The sequence below is a fragment of the Loxodonta africana genome, chromosome 11 (genome assembly GCF_030014295.1).
Source record: "Loxodonta africana isolate mLoxAfr1 chromosome 11, mLoxAfr1.hap2, whole genome shotgun sequence".
NCBI classification, from domain to species: domain Eukaryota; kingdom Metazoa; phylum Chordata; class Mammalia; order Proboscidea; family Elephantidae; genus Loxodonta; species Loxodonta africana.
This window is the reverse complement of record NC_087352.1, coordinates 31,885,501-31,908,317: the sequence shown is the minus strand read 5'-3', so window position 1 is coordinate 31,908,317 and position 22,817 is coordinate 31,885,501. Positions and strand designations below refer to the sequence as shown.

Genomic DNA, 22,817 nt, shown 5'->3' with positions numbered 1-22,817 from the left:
GCAAGTCAGAATGCATTGTTAATGGAGATTGAAGTCACACTGAGGGACCATATGTTGCCTATCTGACTGGCAAAAAATGCAAAAACCTGCCATTAGATATTGGCGAGGCTGGGACACACGCATTCTCAAAATTGCTGGTGAGAAAGTTGACGGTACAGCTTTTCATAGGGGAATGGGCAACACTCAACACAACTAGACAAGCACTTATCTGGGGGTCTACCCTGAAGACCCGCATGTAACAAACAACAGGTGTGCACAAGATTATTCATTGGATGCTGCGTATAATTACAAAACACTGGAAACAGCCCGGTGCCACACGTGGGAGAGTGGTTGAGTAAACTATAGCATGTCCACACCGTAGAGTGTGTGTTAGTAATGGGGAAACTTGAATAGTCCTATTACTGTTGAGGCCATCAAATTTGAAATTTGTGAACTCCCAAAGGAAAAAGCTCCAAGCCACATGGTTTCATTGGAGAATTCTACCAAACATTTAAAGAAGAATTAACACCAATTCTGTACCTTCTTTTTCTGAAGATAGAAGAGGGAACACTTCCTAATTCAGTTTATAAAGCTAATATTACCTTAATTCCAGACCCACCGAGATAGCACAAAGAATGAAAAATATAGACCAGTATACAGACCAGTAGAATTTTTTATTTTGAGTTAATTGTAGATTCACATGTTGTTGAAGGAGACTGTACAGAGAGATCCCATGTGCCCTTTGCCTAGTTGTCTCCAAGTTCACATCTTGCAAAACAGCATCACAGTGATGTTGACGTTGCTGCGGTCAAAGTATGGAACAGCCCATCACCACAGCAGTGGGCCCTCTTGTTACCTCTTTTTATATAGACACACCTCCCCACCCCAGTTTCCTACCACTCAGCAACCACTAACCTGTTCTTCATTTCTGTAAGTTTGTCTTTTCAAGAATCTTATAAATGTATTTTCAAGGATTAGAGTACATCAGAGGTAGCCATGGTGCGCAGTGGTGGGAGTGACGTTGGGAGGCCTCATCAGAGAGATCTAGGTTTGAATCCTGGCTTCGTCTTTACTGGATGACCTTGGCCAAACCTCAGCTTCCGCAGATCGGGGCAGTGATGTTTATTTCATCTGTAAAACAAGGGAACTACCCTTTTCAGGAGCCTACAAGGAGGCTTACATAGGGCTCTTCTCGTGCTACACCTGTTCCTCACTTATCAACTATCTCGTTATCTGACATTTTGCATTTATGACAATAGTAAAAGATCTACTATCTGACTACTTTTTACATTAACAACTGTGTCTGGCAGTAATGAATGCCGAGGTGCAGGGCGAGAGCAACACTGGCTGTGATGGTTAAGGTTATATGTCCACTTGGCTGGGCCATGATGCTCAGTGGTTTGGCAGTTATGTAATGATGTAGTTTGGCAGTTTTGTAATGATGTAATTTGGTAGTTATATAGTGATGTAATTTGGCAGTTACATAATGTCATCTTCTATTTTGTGATCTGATGTGGTCATCCTCCATTTTTGCATACTGCCAATTTTTATGTTATGACCTGGTCTTTGGAACCTAACCGTGTTAATAAGTGAAGGGTATATTCCCATGCATAATACGTGGTTTCTTTTAATCATACTGACAACCTGACAAGAACACAAACCAGAGAGTGGCCTTCTGAGCTTGTCTGTCCCACCACCTTGACTTTTTAGGGTGGTTTCTTTCCTCTGCTGTTTCACTTGTATCAGTATCCTGTGATGTCTCACAGCGTGTATTCCCATGTTGCGTTGTCTTCAACAGGAGCACATGCAAACACACCAGGCCGGCCCTTCTCTCAGTTCCCAGAAGCCGAGAGTGTTTAAGTGCGACACTTGTGAGAAGGCATTTGCCAAACCAAGCCAACTGGAAAGACACAGCCGTATCCACACAGGTATTCACGAGTGGGATGCTTTTATCTTCATGGTCTTTGAAGCAGGCCATGTGTGGTTGAGACAATATGACTCAGTATATGAGTATTTATTTAAGGTACAGTGCTCTCTTTGTAAAGTAAGGCCCATATATTCCACTTTTTTCCCTAATTTTTGATCAATTTCTTATTTTAACTCACTGTCAGAAGATCTGGTAGACCCTGAGTGTATGGTCACTGGACACCCTTTCAGCTCAGTAATGAGGTCACCCGTGAGGTTCACCCTTCAGCCAAAGATTGAACAGGCCCACGGAACAAAACAAAACTAAAGGGGTGCACCAGCCCTGGGGCAGGGACTGGAAGGGAGGAAGGAACAGGAAAGTTGGTAATAGGGAACCCAGGGCTGAGAAGGAATGGTGTTGATATGGTAGTGGGGTTGTTAAACCAATGTCATAGAACAATGTATATACTAACTGTTCGATGAGGAACTAGTTGCTCTATAAACCTTCATCTAAAGTTCAATAAAAATGGAAAAAAAAAAGATCTGGCGGCATAGTGGTTAGGAGCTATGGCTGCTAACCAAAAGGTCGGCAGTTCAAATCCACCAGGCGTTCCTTGGAAACCCTATGGGGCAGTTCTGCTCTGTCCATTAGGGTTCCTATGAGTCAAAATCGACTCTATGGCAGTGGGCTTGGTTTGGTTTGTTTGTTTGTTTTGGTCAAAAGATCTTGCTAATTACATTTGGGAGCCCCGGTGGTGCAACAGTTAAGCACTTGGCTGCTAACCAAAAGATCAGAGGTTTGAACCTACAAGCCGTTCTGTGGGAGGAAAAACTTGGTGATCTGCTCCCATGAAGATTGCTGCCTAGGTAATCCCATGGGGCAGTTCTACTCTGTCACATGGGGTCGCTATGAGTCAGAATCCACTCAACAGCACCCAACAACAACTAATTACATTGTAACATTATACATTAATGTTATGCATTACACATATACATTATAGAAATACATTATACATATACATTATAGAAATAGAAGGCATCAGGCCTCTGCCAGACCTGTGGCATTCACAGCTAGGCCCTCCTTCACCCCTCCTGCCAGGGAGAGCTGAAGCCCACCCCAGACATCCAGGCCGCTCCCCTTGTACCTCCTCCTCTGTCCTCAGACGTCTCTACTGGCTGTCCCCATCATCACACCTCAGTCTGCTCAAGGCTCTTATCTTAGAGCAGCAAAACAAAACAAAGAGATGCAGTTTCATGTCTCTCTCTTTCTGCCAACCCCTCCATCTGCACACCCTGCTGTAGCACCCCACTATGTCGTCAGCAGCCTCTGTGCCCTTGAGTGCAGGGAGCAGGCCCCATTTCTCTGTCATTGCCCTGTTGACAGCTCATATGAGCCAGCACACTCCCTGGTGGGCCCTCATCCTATGTACATCCCATCCTGGGTTCTAGACAGGCACTTTTGGGGGTGGTGCAGTCTTGAGATCTCATTTGTCTAGTTTGCTGGAGAGGAGGAGGGGCAGACAGGCGAGCACGTGCTGCACAGGGGTGAGAACAGAGGCCTGTAGCTCAGAGAGCCTGGTAGGAGGCAGCCGCAAGTGCAGGGCACAGGGACACACGAGGGAAGGATATGAGCTCTGATGTATGCTGCGCAGAGTGGAAATTCTAAATCATTCTGGCCTGTTCATCTCCACATCCTCCCAGCAAGGGTGTTTTTCAGTTTCTGTGTTTATTTGAAAGCAATTAGAGAACATACAAAAAAGTATTGAATAAATCACACTCTTCTTTTATTCAGATGGATTCACCGGTTAGCTCAGGTTAATGTGAGTTTACTTTTTTTGAAAATGGGACTTAACGTGAACCTTGCAAATTGACGCTTTGCATCATAAACTGGCCACACAGTGCTGTGCTGGGCAGACGTTTTTATTACGTTGGGTTAATATTCTCATGTCCTTAGTATCCTTTGGCTTTACTGCCCAAAAGGTACTGGACTCATTTTGTTTATACCCTGTTTGTTTCACTCTTGTTTCTGGACACATGTGTGATTTCTTGTAGGTTTGATTAGGCATCATTTCATATCTTACTCTGGGGGTTTTGGCTAGAATTCTGTTAACTAGTGACTGGGGTGACTGTGTGCAGCTACTGTGTGACCGCCCTCGTCAGCGCTGTTTCAGGGTGTGATGGGCCCATCCCGACACTGACGCTATCTCCCCAGGGGAGCGGCCATTCCGGTGCACGCTCTGTGAGAAGGCCTTCAACCAGAAGAGCGCGCTGCAGGTGCACATGAAGAAGCACACGGGCGAGCGGCCCTACAAGTGTGCGTGCTGCGCCATGGGCTTCACGCAGAAGAGCAACATGAAGCTGCATATGAGGCGTGCACACAGCTATGCGGGTAGGGCAGGGCGCTGTGTGCATATGTGTGTGAGAGTGTGTGGGTGCACACAACTTCGTGGGTAGGCAGGGCACATGGGGGCGTTTGTGTACACTGCTAGGTGAGCGGGGGTGGGGCGTGTGTGTGTGTGCACGCATATGCACAGCTAGGTGGGTAGGGGGCAGGGCATGTGTGTGTGTGCATGTGCGTGTTGGAGGGATGGGCTCAGCTCCATGGGTGAGGAGCCATGGTTTGGATGCTTACTAGGTCAAGTTAGAAAGGGCTAAAGTCACGATTAAAGCCCAGGCTTCCTTATACTTTTTCATACTTCCGTATACTTTAATGCTTAGAATATGTAGCCTCTCAGGTTGACCATGGACTGGCCAGAAGCAGCCCTCCCCCACCACACACGCACACGCACACACGTACACACACATGCACGCACACACACACACGCACAGAGAGATTAGATTGAATTTCTGGACTATTTCTCCAAGGACACAGGCATTTATTGGGAACAAAAGGGTTCCCTGGGCCTGAGCACAGGTATTTCTGAGAATCACCTTCCTCACTGACAAGGGACAGCAGTGCAGGAGGCGTCCACATCCAGGTGCCACCTCAGGCCTGTGGTGTCACTGCCCGCCCCCCCAGCCTGCATGGACCACTGTCCCTTAGGACCAGCCCATGATGGTGGTACTGCTGTTCACCTCTTCTTACTTGCCTGTCTCCCACACTGACTCCAGTAAACCACCAGCATCTACGTCACAAAGGGGCGACCGTTAGTTAGCTAGAGCAGGTCAGAAAGTAAGCCAGAAATCCTGAAATCAGAACCGAGCCCAGTGTGTCTGTAGCAGAGACCACTGCATCCTGGAGAGGTATGTTTCAGGTCCATTTGGCTGCATGAGGTGGCATGGGCCCCTCCTGATGGGCGTTAGTGTCCAGACTGTGTCAGCCGGGGCTGTCTGGGGACTCACAGGACTGCACGCTTAGTGTTTTGGGGGGTTTGTTTAACGTCCACACTATAGTCTTTCCTGTGTTAGTAGAAAAACCGTGCATGTCATCAATATTATTGTCAACCACTCATCACCAGTATCCAACAGTAGCAATCGTTACTGACAGAATACTTTCATCTGTTATCCGAGTTAGTCTTGCTTCCGTTGGGATGGGAAGCACATCACCATAGGAACCTCTGGCTTCTGCTTCCCCTGAAAGCCTATGTTCGAGTGTGTGTACCTCTTCGCTGAGCTCTGAGGGGCCTGTCCTGTCCTCCCCCCACCCACAGGCTCCCTGCAGGATGCCACCAGCCACCCAGAACAGGATGGGACAGAGCTGGGCCGGACACTGCACCTGGAGGAGGTGGTACAGGAGTCGGCTGGCGAGTGGCAGGCCCTAGCCAACGTGTTCTGACAGAAGCCGGAAGTACACTTTAATGAACATTTCTGAGGTCAAATTCTGTGAAGAACAAAGCACTTGGAATTTCTGTCTTGAAGCCTCAAGTGTTAAAAATGTTAACACAATAGTTTTTTAGCTATAAATTTATCTAAAGAATCATTGTCTTTCAGAGACTTACAGGAAAAGACTGGGAACGTGTGAGTGCGTCGCCCTCGTCTGTCTCCAATCACTGAACTCAGGTACCCTAGTAGGCAGTCTTGTCTTTCTGCCGCGGCCAGTGCATCTGGTCACAAAGGAATTAACTGGATCTGACCATCATTGTAGTGTGATTTCTTTGTATTAGCAAAGACAAGAGTTAACGTGGAATAAGTATGTGTGGCTTTACCTCAGGCTTTCTGTTATAAGAAGGAGAGCCTAAAAAGCAAACACAAGAAGTGCGTGAAGTTCAGAAAAAAATGTCATAACGCACGAGGAAGTTTTGTCTGCTTTTTTCTCTGTGTATTTTGAAAATTGGTAGAAACGGACCCTTTTTAGGCTACAGTAAGTTAATAGAATTAATACCTTGAGAGATGGCTGGTCCAACTCTCTCTCCATTGGTCACTAGGAAGCAGTACCTGGGGCAGAGAGAGGCCGACTGCCCTGGCATGCGGTGGTGGTGCAGGTGCTGTGGCCCGTGTGCAGTCAGGTGGCTGCTGCGGAAGGCACAAGCCGTCAGCGGGAAAAGACAGACAGGGTCGTCCTCAGAGCAGAAGGACCGGGCCTGCCCTCCTCAGCAAGTAGAAGGTATATGCAGTCCAAGCATAAGGATCCACAGATGCCCCAGGTTGTTCTCTCCACGCGTAAACACGCATAATCTTATTTCAGGGAATTCTTTAGTATCATTGACGGTGCCACATCAAACACGTCCAAACTGAACCCCACCCCCACCCCCCGGGGTGAGTGCAAGTCATCCTTGTAACATTCCAAAGATGGAAGACCCCTACCTGACTTTAGTGTTTCCTTTCCAATTATTTATATGTTCTATATATAAATACAGATGTACATAGATATACGGGCCTCTGTGTGGCTGAGCAGTATATTTTGTAAATAGGAGCACTAGGTCTCCACCCACCTTGACAGAGCTCCAGCGTCCGCCTGCCTGTGAGCGCTTCCAGGTCAGTATTGGACTCATTAATAAGTATCTTTTCGTTGTAACATAAAGCCGGGTTTTATTTTTTTCCTGAAAAATAATTGACTTTATTTTCTGTCATTGCCTCCTTGGTTTCAGAAGAGAGTAGTTTTATTATAAATATTGTATGGATTTTGTATACTGAGAGAGGAGACCATTTCAAATTCTTACAGAGGGACATTTCACTGTTATCTTGAAAGGGTATCTTTTGATTTTTTGTCCTCATTGTTGTTCACTTTTGGCATCTGTATATAAGTGATATTGATGGCGATATGAAAAATTTTGTTATGTGAAAATATTTAAGCCAGAAAACTGTTAAATAATATTACTTCTTTTCCAAACTGCTTTGTGTATTGTATATTTTTTTAAGGGGGAAAAAAAAGCCTTATTTCACTTACTCTTGTGATCCTGAACTTCTTATAAATCCTGAGGTGTCTCTTAAATGTCGATGTGTACACCTGGCTGTCATCAGTATATTCAGAATAATTGTAATTATGCTGGTGTTTTAAAGGTTCTACTTTTAATGCACTTTTTCTTTCATAATTTTGTATTAAAATATTTTAGTAATGTTGATTTATTTTGATGACCAAATATCCCCAAGGTTGAAATTTATGGAATTTTTAATTTTTGTTCTTGCTGGGTTATTTATTTTGCTTTTAGCATTCAATGCCAGCTCAGGACAGTGTCTAAAAGGGGCTTGTTTAATTCCTAATTGTATAGAAAGCCTTATTTAGTGAACTGGGTTGGTTAATTACCTGTTTAGGTAAGGTACTAATAGATGAGTTTAAAGTCTATTTTTATTTTGGGTTAAAGAAAAAGAAAAAAAAGTCATAATCCATTTTGTGACTTTTCTCAATTTATTTAGCAAGCAAACAGAAGACATTCATGTATTATTTTGATGTATTCCTAATTATAAACGCTGCTTCTTTGCAAAGCACCCCTTGAAATACAAGGTTTTGTAAAGACATAATTTCACTTGAATCTTTGATGTTTGATCTTTATATTTTACTGATAAATAAAAGGTCTTCTTAGCGAGAGGTTTCTAGCCTCACACATAACCAGGGTTTTGAGGATAGATAACTGTATTTTTAGAAATATCATGGCATATCTGCTTTGGAATAGCTATAAATAGAAAACAAAATTAGGAAAGATGATTGATTTCTTTTCCTTTTTAAAATTTAATATAATATAGTTTGGCACATGAATTAATTTCAAGTTTGGATACTTTTTAAAAGAAGAGAACTCTAATGATATTTTCCGTTACCCCTGTAAAATCCAGACAATGAACACTTAACCTTGCGAGGCCCATGAAAAAGCTTCAGATTTTAAAAATCAGGATGTGGCACATGGGTCAGTGAGGGGCAGCCTGTAAGCATCAGCGTAATCCTGCACGAGTGTCATAACTGACCCCAATTCTTTCTATGTTGGCCCTGTGGAGCAGCACCCTGGTCATGGAGGGACCTTTAACCCATGTTCATGGTAAAGTAACTGTGAAGCATTTAAGTAAACTGGAAGAATGAATGCTTTTTCCAAAGTTGGGATGTAGTTTATATGATGAGATAGCAGGAGGAATCTAGTAGGTATAGAATCCAATCACTGAGATAATGCAAAAGTGGTGGTTTTTTCAGAGAATGACAGTAGATTAAAATAAAAACATTTTTTCAAAAATGTAAACTCAAGGGCCTCCTCCCCATTCTCCCAGACAAGTTCTACTTCTGCCCCTTTTTAGTATCTGGTGTGTTTTAGACAAGGATGTCGTTAAAGAAACCCCATCACACATGGCCAGCTGACGTTGCCATCACAGTGGGAGGCTCTCGAGGGGCCTGCCTTCTCCTCCTCGCCACATCTTATGGGTGAAACAGGACAATCATGAGGAAGAGTGTGTCAGCATCTAACTCGGGAATGTGGCTTTAAGGACGGTGTTTTGTACTTCCCCCATTGCCATTTTTAAGGAAATGTGAATTTGAGTTTTTAAAATTAGAGCTAGTGTTCTGTGTCTTTGTCTAAACTCTTCTGTGACATTTGTGTTCAAGAGATGCATGGCTTAGTGCAGATATAATTCAAACAGTAGAAGTGGGTTTCTGTTCTTCCTCTGACTTTGCCTCTTTTTCAAAGAATATTTATAGCTCATTAAGATGCACAGTTATTACATGAAGTGATCCTCACACTGATTTGTGTCGCTGGCATCTTTTTAAAGAAAGTAAGAGACATAGAACTGCTTTTCTGGTTATTATCTTTAACAGTATCTCATCCTGCCTTTTGCAGAATTTTTTCCAGAAGCTTGTTTCAAAGTCAGTAGTGTGCACCCGAACACCCCAGAGAAGTTAATCCAAGGACTGAATGTTGCTAATTTAACCTTTTCCAAAAATCTCTTGTAGAGTAAATGAGGCCGAGGTGAAATTATATGACTGATGCTTCTAGTCTGGAGTTCTCCTCCTTTTGCCACTTGATCTACATTCATGTAATGTAGGTACTTTGCATTTTTAGAGTAGAATTTCTAAACTGCCTGCATACATACCCCAATTCAGTGGAATATTATATGCCTATTTGGGGCCTCTATATCTTTACCTTACACTCATGAAAATTATTTTGAAATCCAGTTGTATCTTCTTCATTGTTCAGAAAGTAGAGGTGAATAGAATCTTTTACAAGATTAGAAGCCCTACACATCCCTAGAAAAGACATTTTCTCTGGCTTAGTAAGATTAATAAACCATGTGCCCTTTTTGGTCATTGCGGATCCAGTGGAAATCAGCCCTCTCTTGTCTGCTCCCCAGGCACACACACACAGTGGGCCCGCTCGCTCTCTCTTCCACACTCATCCACTCTCTACGAGCAGGCACGGTGGTAGTTTTTATATGGATGACTAATAAAATATCTAAGCACTTACTAAAGATTAGTCCATATAAATGGCAGGAGCAATAGGCAGGAATAATGAAAGGATTTGCTGTTTAATCTTTTTTTTTTTATGTGTAATGCTCTTCAGCATGAAGACTGTTGTATTAAATCAAGGTTTGTATTCTGTTTGACAAATTCTAAAATGACCTAGTGATTCATGATTGATTTGCCACTAAAGAAAACCTTTAAAGTTAATTTTTTTTGTTTACAGGAGAGATCCTTTTTTATCTTCAAAATTGTTTCATGATCTATTTATACTTTGGATATTTATTTAGTCCAATTTTGTATTAGAAATGGACAGTTATGCTAAAAGCCAACTGTGCTGGCTTTAAATATAATAAAAAATAGTTTTTGTACTATTTTAAAACTCCTGTATATTTACTTATTTGGGCTCTGGGTGAGTTTTTACAGTGTAACGATGGATGTTTTCCTTAGGTAACGTTTTCAGCATGGGTTAATGCAGTATAACAATGCTGAAATTGTAAGCAGTTCAGACCCCTGGGGCTTGAATACTGTGAGGAGGCCTTATTTACTATCCTTGAGGATATTTTCCATTATCTCTCTTCTTTGTAAGGTATTTGAGAGAATCAGTGACTTGGAGACAAACTCAATTATAGTATCAATTTACCCATTTATGGAATTTGTTGGGCTTTGGACTTTCCAAGAAAGTCTAAACTTTTATGAAGTTAGCTTATTTCATCTGATCTTTATTTAAGATAAAGTTTACTTCTAAACTTGTAGAAGTTTTTAGTTTGTAGAGTCATTATCCTGTTGAAATAACAAAGTATTTCTTTTTTCTCAGATAATCTTATTCCTAGCACAGAGTAGGGACTCTGTGCCTTTTGGGGCTTAAATGATCAAAATAATTTTTCCCCCAGGGCATGGTTCAGAGGGAATAAGAAACTGTTTTGTCATTCTTGTTGCTTGTTTTTAAGAGGCATGTTGTTTAATAGTTTTAAAATTATGGTAGGTGGGGGAAGAGGATTTCTTGTTTAAAACTATAAGATTATGGAAAATTTGTTCCCACTACAGTGGATTGCCTTAGCTATTTAAAATGCCTCACCAAATTAGTGTCTTCCAGAATGCTTGGCTCTTTCTTGTTACATATAGAGTGTTCTTATTTAAACATGAAAGATCGGGTTCCCCTGTAGCCCACCGTGTGTGCGGGCATCACTTGGACCTCTTGGCATCACCCTCTGGGAACTGGGGCTCAATGAACCCATGCAAACGCTGACACTCTGGTGACTGCTACTGTGGTGAGTAATAAATAGCCCTTTGTTTTTGAGCCAGGAGACTCATGTCTTCTGCCAGCATGCATAAGACTGGAATAGGCCAACATGTGAGCTGGCACTGGGGTGAAATCTCAGCCCCTTCCTAGTTCTTGACGATATGTTGTCAGTTTCCTCTGGAGGCCTTGAAGTATCTGTGACTCAGTTTGCAGTGGGAATGGAATTGTTTTTACAAACACTAATGATTGATTTCACATCATCCATGGTACTATTCAAGTCCCGTTATTGAGGACTTTTTTTGTTACCTAGGACCTTTAAAAGGAGCCTTTGTGGCGCAGTGGTTAAGCATTTGGCCGCTAACCAAAAAGTCGGTGGTTCAAACCCACCAGCTGGAGAAAGGTGTGGTGGCCTGCTTCCATAAAGATTACAGCCTTGGAAACCGTATGGGACAGTTCTACTCTGTCCTATGGGTCCACTATGAGTCAGAATTGACTCGATGGCAATGGGTTTGGTTTTGTACATTTAAAGTAGTAAATCCCCTTTATCCCTGAGAAAGGCTGAAAAATGATAGTGGGTACACCCACCATACTACCCCACATCCCCCTTTCTGTTCCACTAATAAACAGATGCTTCTCCCTGATTTTATTACTCTGGACCAACCAAGAGCGATGGTTTTATGCTACTATTTTAGTAATCAGAACAAAGCAGTCGTTGGTAACCCTGGTAACTGATTTGTCTGGGAAGACATTCTTGAGTTAGCACAGACAGCTGGCCTGGAGGTTATCTCAGCCACTGTCTCAGGAGCTCTGGGTGATACAGAGCAGCTGGCCTCTGCCCTAAATACCCTACAGTCTTCCAAGTTTTCCTTCAGTCATCTCTCTCAAGCTTAATAATCCAAAGTCTTTAGCCTTTTCAGTGTACCCTTTTATCTTTGAAGCTGTTGCCAATCTGTAGAAAAGTTCCAGCCCATCTAAGTTGAGTGGCATGGGAATGGCCATCCGGATTGAAATGACATAGTACAAGGCATTGTCATCGTGTTTTTCTGTTCTGATGGAGAAAAACAAACCCTTTTTTCCGTTCAATAGATTCTCATGAAACCTGGGGGGCACAAACGGTGAACCCACTCAGCTGCTAATGGAAAGGTTAGAGGTTCTAGTCCACCCAGAGGTGCCTCAGAAGAGAGGCCTGGAGATCTACTTCCAAGAAATCAGCCCCCGAAAGCCCTGTGGAGCACAGCTTTACTCTGACACACACAGACCGCCACGGCCGTAGAGTCAGCTCTACAGCAACTGCCGTTTTGGTTTGGGAGATGCTGGCCCTGTAGTTCACAGCGTGAGACCAGGGAGAGTGTTCAGCTTCAGAAGATGTGGGTGCCTGCGGCCCTTCTCTCCTAGCTCGGCCCATTGAATGCATTTTCAATCAACGTTAGGGGCACTGTGCAGACTTCTTTAGATGGGCAGTAAGTGGGAACACAAGCTCCGCGGCTCAGTTCCTGTTTTGCATTGTTTTGTGTTAAAATATTTATCAGAATATTGTATTATCATGGTACAAGCTATATTACTAGCAGCATGCCCTTAGTTTGCCATTTAATGCACCTTCTAGATATGTAACATTAAATATGCCTGCCAACTAAAAGAATTCCATTTCTTAAATGTAATTCTATCCACATGACTGTTCAGATTCCTCACTCCAGAGGAGTTGGGTTGGTAGAGAAAGGAGAGGAGGCAAGGCTGCCAGTGGCCTTGACCTGTTGACCCCTCACTAGCTGAACCCCAGGCTGCTGGGCCTGGGCAGTTTTCCTGTTACTGCAGTGAGTACAAAGTCTCCATTTTTCATGCACTTTGATCCTTTGCCGAGTGCAGAAGCATTGGGACACCCAAGCAGCAGGCTTGTATAACTATACTTGTTCCATGGTGGGACCCATTCCTAATTTCAGATAGTTTGCGGATAGTTTCTCATGGTTACCACTTAATATTGAAAGGAACCAGTGGTTCCGTTCAAAACAAAACAAAACAGATTTCAGTTTATCTTGTTGAAAAATAATTCTTGTAACCAAGGGTGACCATAAGCATATTTTCTAAAATAAGTTGTTGATGTCCCTCTCTGCCTGAGAAAATGATACTGGGTAGTTTTTCACAGACTGCTCAGTTTGCATTAGCCGGGTGCTTAGCAGAACAATCAAATGTCAATATACTTTTGAAGATTGTTTAAAGGTAAATTGGGAATTCTTCACCTCGCGATTGAGAGGATCAATGCCCTAACAATTATATGCTGGTCCACGTTTCTCTTATTAACTGTCTAGTGATAGTACATTCTGGACCCATGCCTTTATGTGACACACACTGAAATCAACATGGGACAGGGCCATTGCCTCACATGGCCCCCCAGTCTACAAACCAGAACACAAAATAAGACACTCACACAAGTCTCATTAAATGTTTATTATTTTATTTCAATATTCAAGAACAGTAAATACTTTCCATGAAACCCAGTGCTACAGCACTTGTGTTTGGGTGTGGCCGCGAATTGCAAACACACAGCCACCAATCTAGCTCAAAGATATAAAGCCCTTGTGTTTGACAGTTTGGAGGTTGGATTCCGAAACTTGTTTTCTATTTTATTTTACCCTCTCATCATTGAGGTGATCTATTAATAGACATTATGTTAAACCCACACTAGACATTCAGAATTAGAAGGGGATTAAAACGACACATTTTTGGCTTTTCATTGGTGGCCCCTCATCTTCGTTCTGAGGGGGACTGCATGTCCGCGTGGGAGGCGCTTCAGAAGGCCTATAGAAGGTGCGCTAAACTCAAAAAGTGTGGATCAGTATGTTAGGGGGCACAAGGAAATGTCAGCTTGTTAGAAAACAATGGGTTCAGAGCGCTCCTCTGATCTGGGGCTGGCCAGGTCCTGGCCGTATGCCGAGGTCAGTATTTGGTGGACAGGTGTACTCCTGTGTCTAATGCACTAAGCACGGCTCGGCTCTAGGAGGGGAGTGGACAGAATGGTTATCTTCTCCCTGACGGTTAGTATGGCCGTGAGCACTGCCTCCACAAGCACACATCTGGCCCCACACAACTTTCAAGGGGGGCAGTGAAACACTGCGAACGAGAAAACTAGCATTTCTACCCTGAGACGCACGACAACAGAACCCTCCCGCTTGGCGCTCCTTTGGACACTGGGCTGACGTGACTGCGGGAGGCCACTGGGCTCCGGATGCCCAGGGCCACGGCGTGGTGATGTTGCCCTCCCACTGTCAAGCCTGTTTCCCGCTGGAGGCCGTTCCCAGCCCCAGCTGGATGCGTCCCCTTCCTCTCTCTGTCATGCACGCTTTCAGCGAATCGGGGTGTGGTGAGCGGACCCACCTGAGAGGCGCCTCCTCTCTCGCTGCACCACGCGGAACCCTACCAGCCGCCCGGGCCACCTTCACGTACCAAAACTCCGTATCAGCAAACCACTCCCTGATCCTGTTACGGGAACCTAGTGTAGTGGAGGGGAGAGGAGGGCAGAAAAAGAAAACCAAAGGAAGCCGGATCAACAGTCCTTACCACCTTCACAGGTCTCGTTTCTCTGTGGCAGTGTCTTTGATGGCAGTGCTCAGGGCACAGGCTCAAGGCCACAGTTGGCATGAACACAAAGTCTAAGGGTGGGGGGATGGGACCAGCGCTGGGCCCCGGGCATCTGGGCAGGTCGCAGTGGGCCGTGTCCTAAGGAGTCGGTTGCTTTATCTTCAAATGTAAAGGAGCAGTTTTATCCATGTTCTGTGTCCGTTTCTCCAGTAGGATGGGGCGTGATGGGCCCTACTGCGTGTACAACTCAACGGGCATTAGGGGAGAGGACATCTGCTATAACTAGATAACTTATGCAAATGTATTAAGGTTTTAAGGTAGTTGTATTAAGAAGCGGAGCACAGGGTCCTATAACGGCCACATAAGGCTTCAGCGTCTCGCCATGGGTGATCCAGAACGACTATCTCTTCCTCCCTGGGAAAAGAAGACAGCAGCGTTAGGGGAGGTTCACACGGCAGCCATCAGCATTGCTTCCGACTGCCATGATCTTTTTTTGTGAAAACCTAACCAAAACGAGTTGAAAAATGACCCTACAGAGGGGAACTTTTCATTCCATTTCTCACAAGACCCTGTGGCCACTGCCAATTGAATTTTCACGTTACCAGTACCAGTTGACACCAAGTTGATTCCAACTCATGTGTGCAGAGTCGAACTATGCTCCATAGGGTTTTTTAGTGGCTGATTTCTTGGGAGGTAGGTCACTGGGCCTTTTTTCTGAGATGCCTCTGGGCGGACTCAAACCACCAACCTTCTGGTTAGTAGCTGAGGGCATTAACCATTTTCACCACCCAGGGATTCTTGAATTTGAAAGTACAATGAGATGAATTCAGTTCCCAGGACCCAGAGAGCTGGTGCCTAGTATAATAACACCGTATTTCTATGTGTGAAAAACTCAGTTACTATATTACTGTGCCTCGAATGAGTACTTTCTTTGGTTAGAGATTCTAGGGTAACCAAGGGCAATTGTAAACAACAGTGATGATTTTACCTTCAGAGAGATTCTAGTGCTGATGAACACACCTGTGGCTTCATACCCAGAGAAGAGCCAAACACAGCACAGCCGTTAACATGGTGGCAGCCCTCCTGTGTCATGTGCCCTCTTGCCCACCACGCCAAGGCAAATGTGCTACACACCGGGGTCGTCTACAAACTTTGACTCAAAAAGATCTTAAAGCCAGAAACACACGTGTTTTCTGGACAATTGAAAGAGAGTCCGGATTTTTTTTACAATTTAAAAGAAAGAAAAAAAAGCTCTCCACCAACTTAAGATGGCATACCATGCGCAGTGCCCAGTGTGTAAAACTGGTGTGGGAGTTGGCTCTCGAGAAGGTGAAAGAGTTTGTCACTCCACACATCATTAGATTGACAGAGGAAAACCACGCTATTTTCCTGCATTCAAATTTGCATTTACATTTTTATTTTCTCTTTTTCTCCTTGAGTTTCCCTCTTTTATCCTAGGTGGTGAATGAAGAATATTTCAAATATTTTTTCTTGACTGTGAGTCCCCGGAAAGCAAGATATATGAGCAGTTTGCCCTTTACCAGGTAGTAGATTGATGCGGCACTAACACTGGCCTCGTCTGATTGTACTTCTCCATGTCATCCAATGATACAGATAACTGAAGCACTAAAGCCGAAAACACCTCTCACACAGCACAGCCGATGGATCTAGAGGACAGTTCTGATTTCTTGGGGGTTTATTTTTCCCAAGTACTCTACTCAGCCTTATAAAAGAGCCTGTTGTTGCTAAACAACTGACATAAAAAAAAAAACCAAAAACCCAGTGCCGTCGTGTCGATTCCGACTCATAGTGACCCCATAGGACAGAGTAGAACTCCCCCATAGAGTTTCCAAGGAGCGCCTGGTGGATTCGAACTGCTAACCATTTGGTTAGCAGCTGTAGCACTTAACCACTATGCCACAGGAAATTAATTTTTTCAAGTAAAGACATTCTCGGAATTCTAGCCTCAGAAGGTACTGAGGGAACCATCTAGTGAAACTTCCTTCCTTATGCCCCGGACAGGTGCTCCTTGTACTGGCTTGGAACATGTTGGAAGCAGGAGCTTCCTGCCTCAGGAGAGCCTCCTCACGGTGGGCATTTCAGGTTTGATCTCTCTGTACTGAGAATGTGAGGTCATTGGCCCTAAGAGCCACCTGGGGTGCCCACCCCCCGCCATTTTCTAAATTTCTATGAGATTAACTTTTAGGGATCCTTTAAGTAGTGATTTTAGAAGCGTGTTTAATTCCTGAGAATTTGTACAGCCATTGTTCTGTAACAAAGTGCTGAATGGAGTACTGTCTGACATCCTCTTGCAAGTTACTTGAGGTGAGGTACCCTCTTAACTGCCTCAGACCTCCTTTGATGTTAAAAATGTGGAGCTACCTGCTTTTATTGTACCTACAATTTATTGAGCGCTGATTGTGAGCAAAATTCTTTACGTTCCTTTTATACTCATGGCCAACTCCTTGGGTAGGTGTTGGGGTTATCATCCCCATGTTAAAGAATTTCCCCAAAGTTGCCTAATGGAAAAGGGTGAGCCTGGATTAGAACCGGCTTCTCTTTGACCTCTTAGTCTCATGCTTTTCCCTTTGTCTCACTTTTTAACACTTTTGAGCAGTTGAATAGAAAGCATTTGGTCTGCCCTGGGTGGAGGTAAAATTGTAAGGGTGAACTCACGAGATGGTGGCTGGGTTGAACTTTCATAGGGAAAGAATGGAACCGGAGGCGGAAGTCATAAATTCATCTCCCCTTTTAACACACCTCATAAATGCACAGAAACACTAAAGATTAAATAATGCTCCAGTTCACATATTCAATAAGATACTCCTACTATATTTTGATATAACTCATTTGGATCAAATGACTGGGAGAAGGGCACACTTTTGTTGGCAGTTAGAGAGCCTTTGCCATATCCACCCTCAGGCTGGTACTGCGGGGACAGTAGCCACACGCAGGACGCACGCAGCAGGCATGGCTCCTGTCTTCCAGCTGCTATCCCATTGAGGTGGTAGAAGCAAGCCACATAAGATGTAACAACGTGATGCTAAGCCACGCTGCCTACTGAGCCACCACAGATGCCAAGAGGAGGGTGGGCAGGGAGAGGATCCCTGTTCTCACTGACCTCAAATAAGAAATGAAGCCCAGGACAACTCATGCTTTCCCAAAAACATGGCTATTGCTGGCCTGAAGACACAGGGGAAACAGATGTGCCATTGAATAAGAACACCAAGTGCGCCACACAAAACCTGAATGCCAGGCAACTGAAACAGATGGGACCCGGTGTCCAGGTCCATTCTTTGGGCAGGAACCAGCTGGCCTGACTTGTGCAATGGGGCTTTTCAGGCTCTCCTTTAACGGCAGGGAGTATTCTGTGAGAATGCTAGTCTTCCACTCAAGAAAGATGCAGACGAAGCCTCTTATGGTGTTTCCCTCTCTATGAGATGCTGTGGGCATGTGGGGTTGTGCCTGTGGACAGTGTGTCCACCCTAACAGATGAATGGACGTGCCTTTTATCAGCTGGCATTCATCTTCATGATCACTTTCCTCCAGCTTGGAGAGGAACCTTGCCTACAGAGAGCTTTGTAAATAATTATGACTCTGCCAGCTCTTATGGCACCGAGTAAGGAAATGGGGCATTGTGCAGACCAAGTGAAAACCCAGCTTGGGTTATTGTTTCATGAAAAATAAGCAGAACATCTGTTCAGACAGTGTTACTAGCACAGCAGCCTCTTTTGTGGATGCCTCATTCTATACCCAGGGAAGACAAGCGGCCCCGGCAAGCTTTAAATCAGCCGCAGAGAAAGCTGCGGAGCATCTCTGTGTTTGGATCCTCTCCACAACATGCAGGCTCGAAGGTCCTTTCATTTTCATGCTCTGCTGAACCAGCAGGCGTGGCCAGCTCCAAGGCTGTAGGGCTCCATGCATCCAAGCACTCTTTCCTAATGTCCTGTCCTGGGGATTCCAAACCCAGGCTCTGCCCCTGCTAGGCTCTGTGGAGACCCATAATTTTCCAGAATTTCAGCCTAGAGTGTGAGTCAGGTGTCCCTCTGCCCCCTTCAGCCTCAAGGATGGAGCTGTCAAAGGTCACAAGGATCTGCTTGCCTGTGGGGCAAGGGCAGCCACTGCCTTTCCGGCCTCCTTTCCTTCCACCTGCTTGGTGGCCCTGGCCACCCTCCTTGTCCGTTTCCTTCATCCGAGAACCCTCTTTGGCCTGTTCTGTCTGCACAGTGTCAGGCCGCTGCCTCACCCCTCAGTGTTTGCCAAGTATCCCTGCCTAGCCATTCCCTCCAGCACACATGTACACAGTTGGTTACTGTCCCTGCCCTTCTCTGTTCCTGTGTCATTCATCTGTCCCATCCCCCCCACCCAGAATATGGGCCCCCTCTGAGGGGAGTTTGTCCCCAGCACCTGGAGCAGTACAAGGGGGATGGTCAGTGACCACTCATAGCACCCGGAGTGGTACAGGGTGGGCACTCAGTGCCCACTCACAGCACCTGGGCTGGAAGGCCAGTGATTAGCCAGCATGGCACCACTTTTAAGATGCCTCTCACTGCACATTCCCCTCCACACACCCCAGCCTGCACACCTACCAGCCCGATCTGCCCTCACCGCAGTGCCTGCCGAACTCAGGAGCAAGTCAAGGGTATTTCCTGGGCAGCAAGCTTCAGGTGGTAGTTACTTGGGGAGTTTGGAATTCATTTTGTTTTAACTGATATTCTTTCCATCCCCTGGGGTAGGCCAGTGGGGGAGTAGGGGCGCTGTTTATCCTAGAGACCCCTCCCTGGGAATAGATGGAGGAAGGGGAGAGCAGGGTCTAGGGACCCATCTCAGCCCTGGCCTACAGGCCTACCCAACAGATCGAGAGAGGAAGGGCTACATTACCAGCTTAAAGATTCTGGACAGTGTGCCCTGGGCGTCATGGGCACCCCTGAGTCCCTTGTGCGCTGAAGTGGATGCCCGGCTTCCGTAGCCAAATCCTGTCTTCTGCCCTTCGGCTCCCTGAAAAGAAGACAATGCTGCTCAGTGCCCAGTCTGGAGAGGGTAGCTGGGTGGTCCAGGACACCTGGGGACTACCTCAGGGGCCACATGGAAGGGACCAGCACCCCAAAGTGATCTCGGGTGAGACGTGTTCAGGAGTGCAAGGCTGCCTTCTTTGTCGAGGTAAGCAGGAGAGGAGCTGGAGGGGCCATGGGAGGCTCCTTGTCACAGTCTATTGGTCCACTGGTGGAGAAGCATCTGGCCAGGCTGAGACTGCAACGCAATTCGCAGCTCAAACACATTTATTTTAAAGACCAAAATCTTAGTATAACAGCTGCTTACCTTCTTCATGGCATGTGGTTTCCCAGAGAAGATTAGCAAATATCAAGCAAACACAAGGTCAAGCACATTTTATGTAAATGTTGGTGGAAGCTAGACATCAGAGGTAATCCTACCGCATGCACACCGCAGTTCCCAAGGGGTGTCTGAGGGTCCTGATCAGAGATGTACCACACATACATGGTGGTCCCCAAGAGCGTCCTGACGCTGGGAGAGCACGGAGTGGCCCGGGGCGAGTTCTGGCTAGTTCACACCAAGTAGGTTCTGTGAGCAGCAGCCCTGCTCTTCAGGAGACCTAGGAGAGCTAAAGTCTTTGGACTCAGAGAAGGATGCCCAGTGAGAAATCTCAAAGCTCATACCTTTTTTAAAGAGGGTAAAAACAAAATTCTTACACTCTGTGGCCCAGAGGGACCTTACCAGGGATGCCCGGGATTCCGTTCCCTGCCTGGCCCAGGCCTGGTGCCCTGAGGGTGCTGGGACGGCCAAGGTGGATCCAAGAGCTGGGCTCTGAGCCAGTTGGATAGAGGAATGGGAGGCAGGTTCGGACTGGCCACCCACGGTCCTGCTGCCGTGAGGGGAGGGAGCGGGCATCCTGGGCAAGTGCCTAACCTAATCCACCTAGTCTAATCCAGCATGATTTTAGAGCTGCTGAAGATGGGACCCGGAAGGTGCAAAGTGCTTCCAGGCTAACTGGCTAGTCTTTGGCAGGACTGAACTGGACGTAGGGCCATCTGTCCCGACACCCCCACCATACATACACACTACCTCTCGAGCTTCTTTTTCAGTCAGCCTGCACTTTGTTGATATGGGCCACCAGAAACCAGATGCTGCCTTCATGTGGAAATTTGGTTTCAGAGATCTTATCAGAGCAGGAGGAGTGAGGGGTGCCTGACAAATAGGGTCTAAGCACCAGGCACTAGGGTAAGGCCAACACTGCCCCTCCATCTTACAGGGTCCATGGACACACTTGCTCCTTGTGGCACACAGGTGGACTGAAGAGAGTGAAGGTGAGCTGTGTCAGATAGATAGACGGACATTAGGTAAAAAAGCACATTTTCCCGCACCAATGCTAGTCATTCTGTCTCACTCCGTGGTTTTCCCCCCAAAATTGAGCACTTTCAAGAACTAAATTCAGGGATCAAATCTCAGATTAATAATTTGCTTGACGTTTTCTCCTTTCAAATTCTCAATCGCTTTTATCTTTGGACAACCTAGAACGCACCAGGAAGGATATGACACGGTTTAGAAGAAGAAAGTGCGGACTTTTAGAAACTCCAAACAAGAAGACAGCCTTGCAGCTTCGCAAAATAGACGCGCTACAGAGAGGGATTGTGCTTTGGGAAAAAAGAGAAACTGAACAAACGTTAGCTGGGCCAATAACAAAGACATGCAGAGAGGGATGCAAACCTTTTGTTAGCTGGGGTTGGCGTGGTCTAGAAATGGCTGGAAGAAAGGGCGCCCTGTATCCCTCCTGTCACCCCAAATTCATGAGGATTTTGGATAATGCCCAGCAACTCCACTCCTAGAAAGTTAAGAGGCAGATGAAGCAGTAGCTAAAATAAAGTTTTGGGTTCAAAATGGATTTCATTCTTCGATATCACCTTTGTCTCCTGCTGCACAGAAAGTCAAAAGTTAATTGGCCCTGAGTGATGGCCTGTGTAAATCTCCTACATTGTTGTCATCCTTTTGCAAATGAGGGCAGAAAAAGCAGGCCCCATATGTATCAACATAAAATGTTCTAGTAAATACCTCAATTCAAAATTCAGTGTAATAATATGTTAGAGTAATTCAGGACCTTTATGGAATCTTTTCTCTACCTTTCCTCTCAAATGCTTCCTCCTCCCCTCCCTTTTTCCTTCCTTCCTTCTTCTCTTTCTTTATTTCTTTTAAAATCCATTCATTCATTTCTATCATGTGTATTGATTATGCATCAAGTATATCTATGTTCTGTGCTAGGAAATCAGGATATCGTGGTTCCCAGTGCAGACACAATTCCTGGCCTCCTAGAGATTATAGCCAGTGGCCGTCCAGTTGACTCTGACACGTGGCAAACCCGTGTGTTTCAGAGTAGAACTGTGTTTCACAGGGTTTTCAATGGTTGTGGTCTTTTGGAAGTAGATCTCCATGACTTTCTTCCGAGGTGCCTCTGGGTGGACGAAAATCTCTAACATTTTGGTTAGCAATCCAGAGCTTAACCGTTTGCACCACCCAGGGCAACACCTGGAGCTTATAAGTTGGTGGTTATTCTTCCATTTCATTTTGAAAACTATAATTTTTATAAAGTAAGAACCCTATCTAATGGCTGACTTTAACTGAAGGCTTCAGGTTTTGTTGGGATATATTAGTAGGCCTTTTAAGTTGACTCAGACACCATATTTCGTGAGGACCTAGAAAGAGAACAAATTTCTCATTTTAAATCTCTTATTGGAACTTGATTCTTGGTGTGAAAAGGTGTAACATTCCTAAGAAAGTTTTCCTGGTGGCTGGATTTCTAGGCTTTAATTATTACTAAAACAAACAAATCCAAAGACTTGGGTTAATGAAGTTATTACAAACTGAATTTAGCATCTCTTTCTTTTCTCGAGTGGAGTCAGTTTCCTCAACAAAATTTCAACCTCTAGAAGGGCTATTTAAGTGGGTCAATCAGCCACAGTTCCACATTCAAACTGTCAGGAATTGTTTTTCTCATTGGTTGTACTGGAAAAAAAAAAAAAATAAATTTTTCTCCAACATGTTGTGGCTCCTTCCCTGGGAGGGAAACCAGGCGGGTCTTCCAGAAGTCCTCTGGGAGAAGCAGCCCCTGGCCTTGCAGAGCCGGGGTCAGTGGCGTTTAAAATGCTGACAGGGAGGAAGGAGCTCAGGGGAGGCTGTGTCCCATTCTCCTCCTGAAGTGAAGTGACCGATCACAGCTGCAACTGTGGCAAACGTCCTTACAGAGAGGAAGATGGGAACCGCTAAGCAAGGGAAACAGATCAGAACATCCAAGTCGAG

The 22,817-nt window shown here is 45.2% G+C and overlaps 2 protein-coding genes across 7 annotated transcripts in view; one reads left to right on the top strand and one right to left on the bottom strand.

The window, feature by feature from the left end:
• Positions 1-16,303, top strand: part of ZNF236 (zinc finger protein 236) — a 110,755-nt gene extending 94,452 nt beyond the window's left edge. Inside the window, exons 30-32 of the mRNA XM_064294380.1 lie at positions 1,778-1,907; positions 4,097-4,273; positions 5,535-16,303. Of these exons, the coding sequence (XP_064150450.1) occupies positions 1,778-1,907; positions 4,097-4,273; positions 5,535-5,659 (432 nt within the window). The 3' untranslated portion in view covers positions 5,660-16,303. The remainder of the gene's footprint in view (positions 1-1,777; positions 1,908-4,096; positions 4,274-5,534) is intronic.
• MBP (myelin basic protein) overlaps positions 14,282-22,817 on the bottom strand; it is a 126,247-nt gene continuing 117,711 nt past the window's right edge. For all 6 annotated transcript variants that reach the window (XM_064294387.1, XM_064294381.1, XM_064294382.1 and 3 more), the window contains 2 exons: positions 19,392-19,508; positions 14,282-14,924 (listed from right to left, as the gene is read on the bottom strand). In XM_064294387.1, the coding sequence (XP_064150457.1) occupies positions 14,880-14,924; positions 19,392-19,508 (162 nt within the window). In that variant the 3' untranslated portion in view covers positions 14,282-14,879. The remainder of the gene's footprint in view (positions 14,925-19,391; positions 19,509-22,817) is intronic.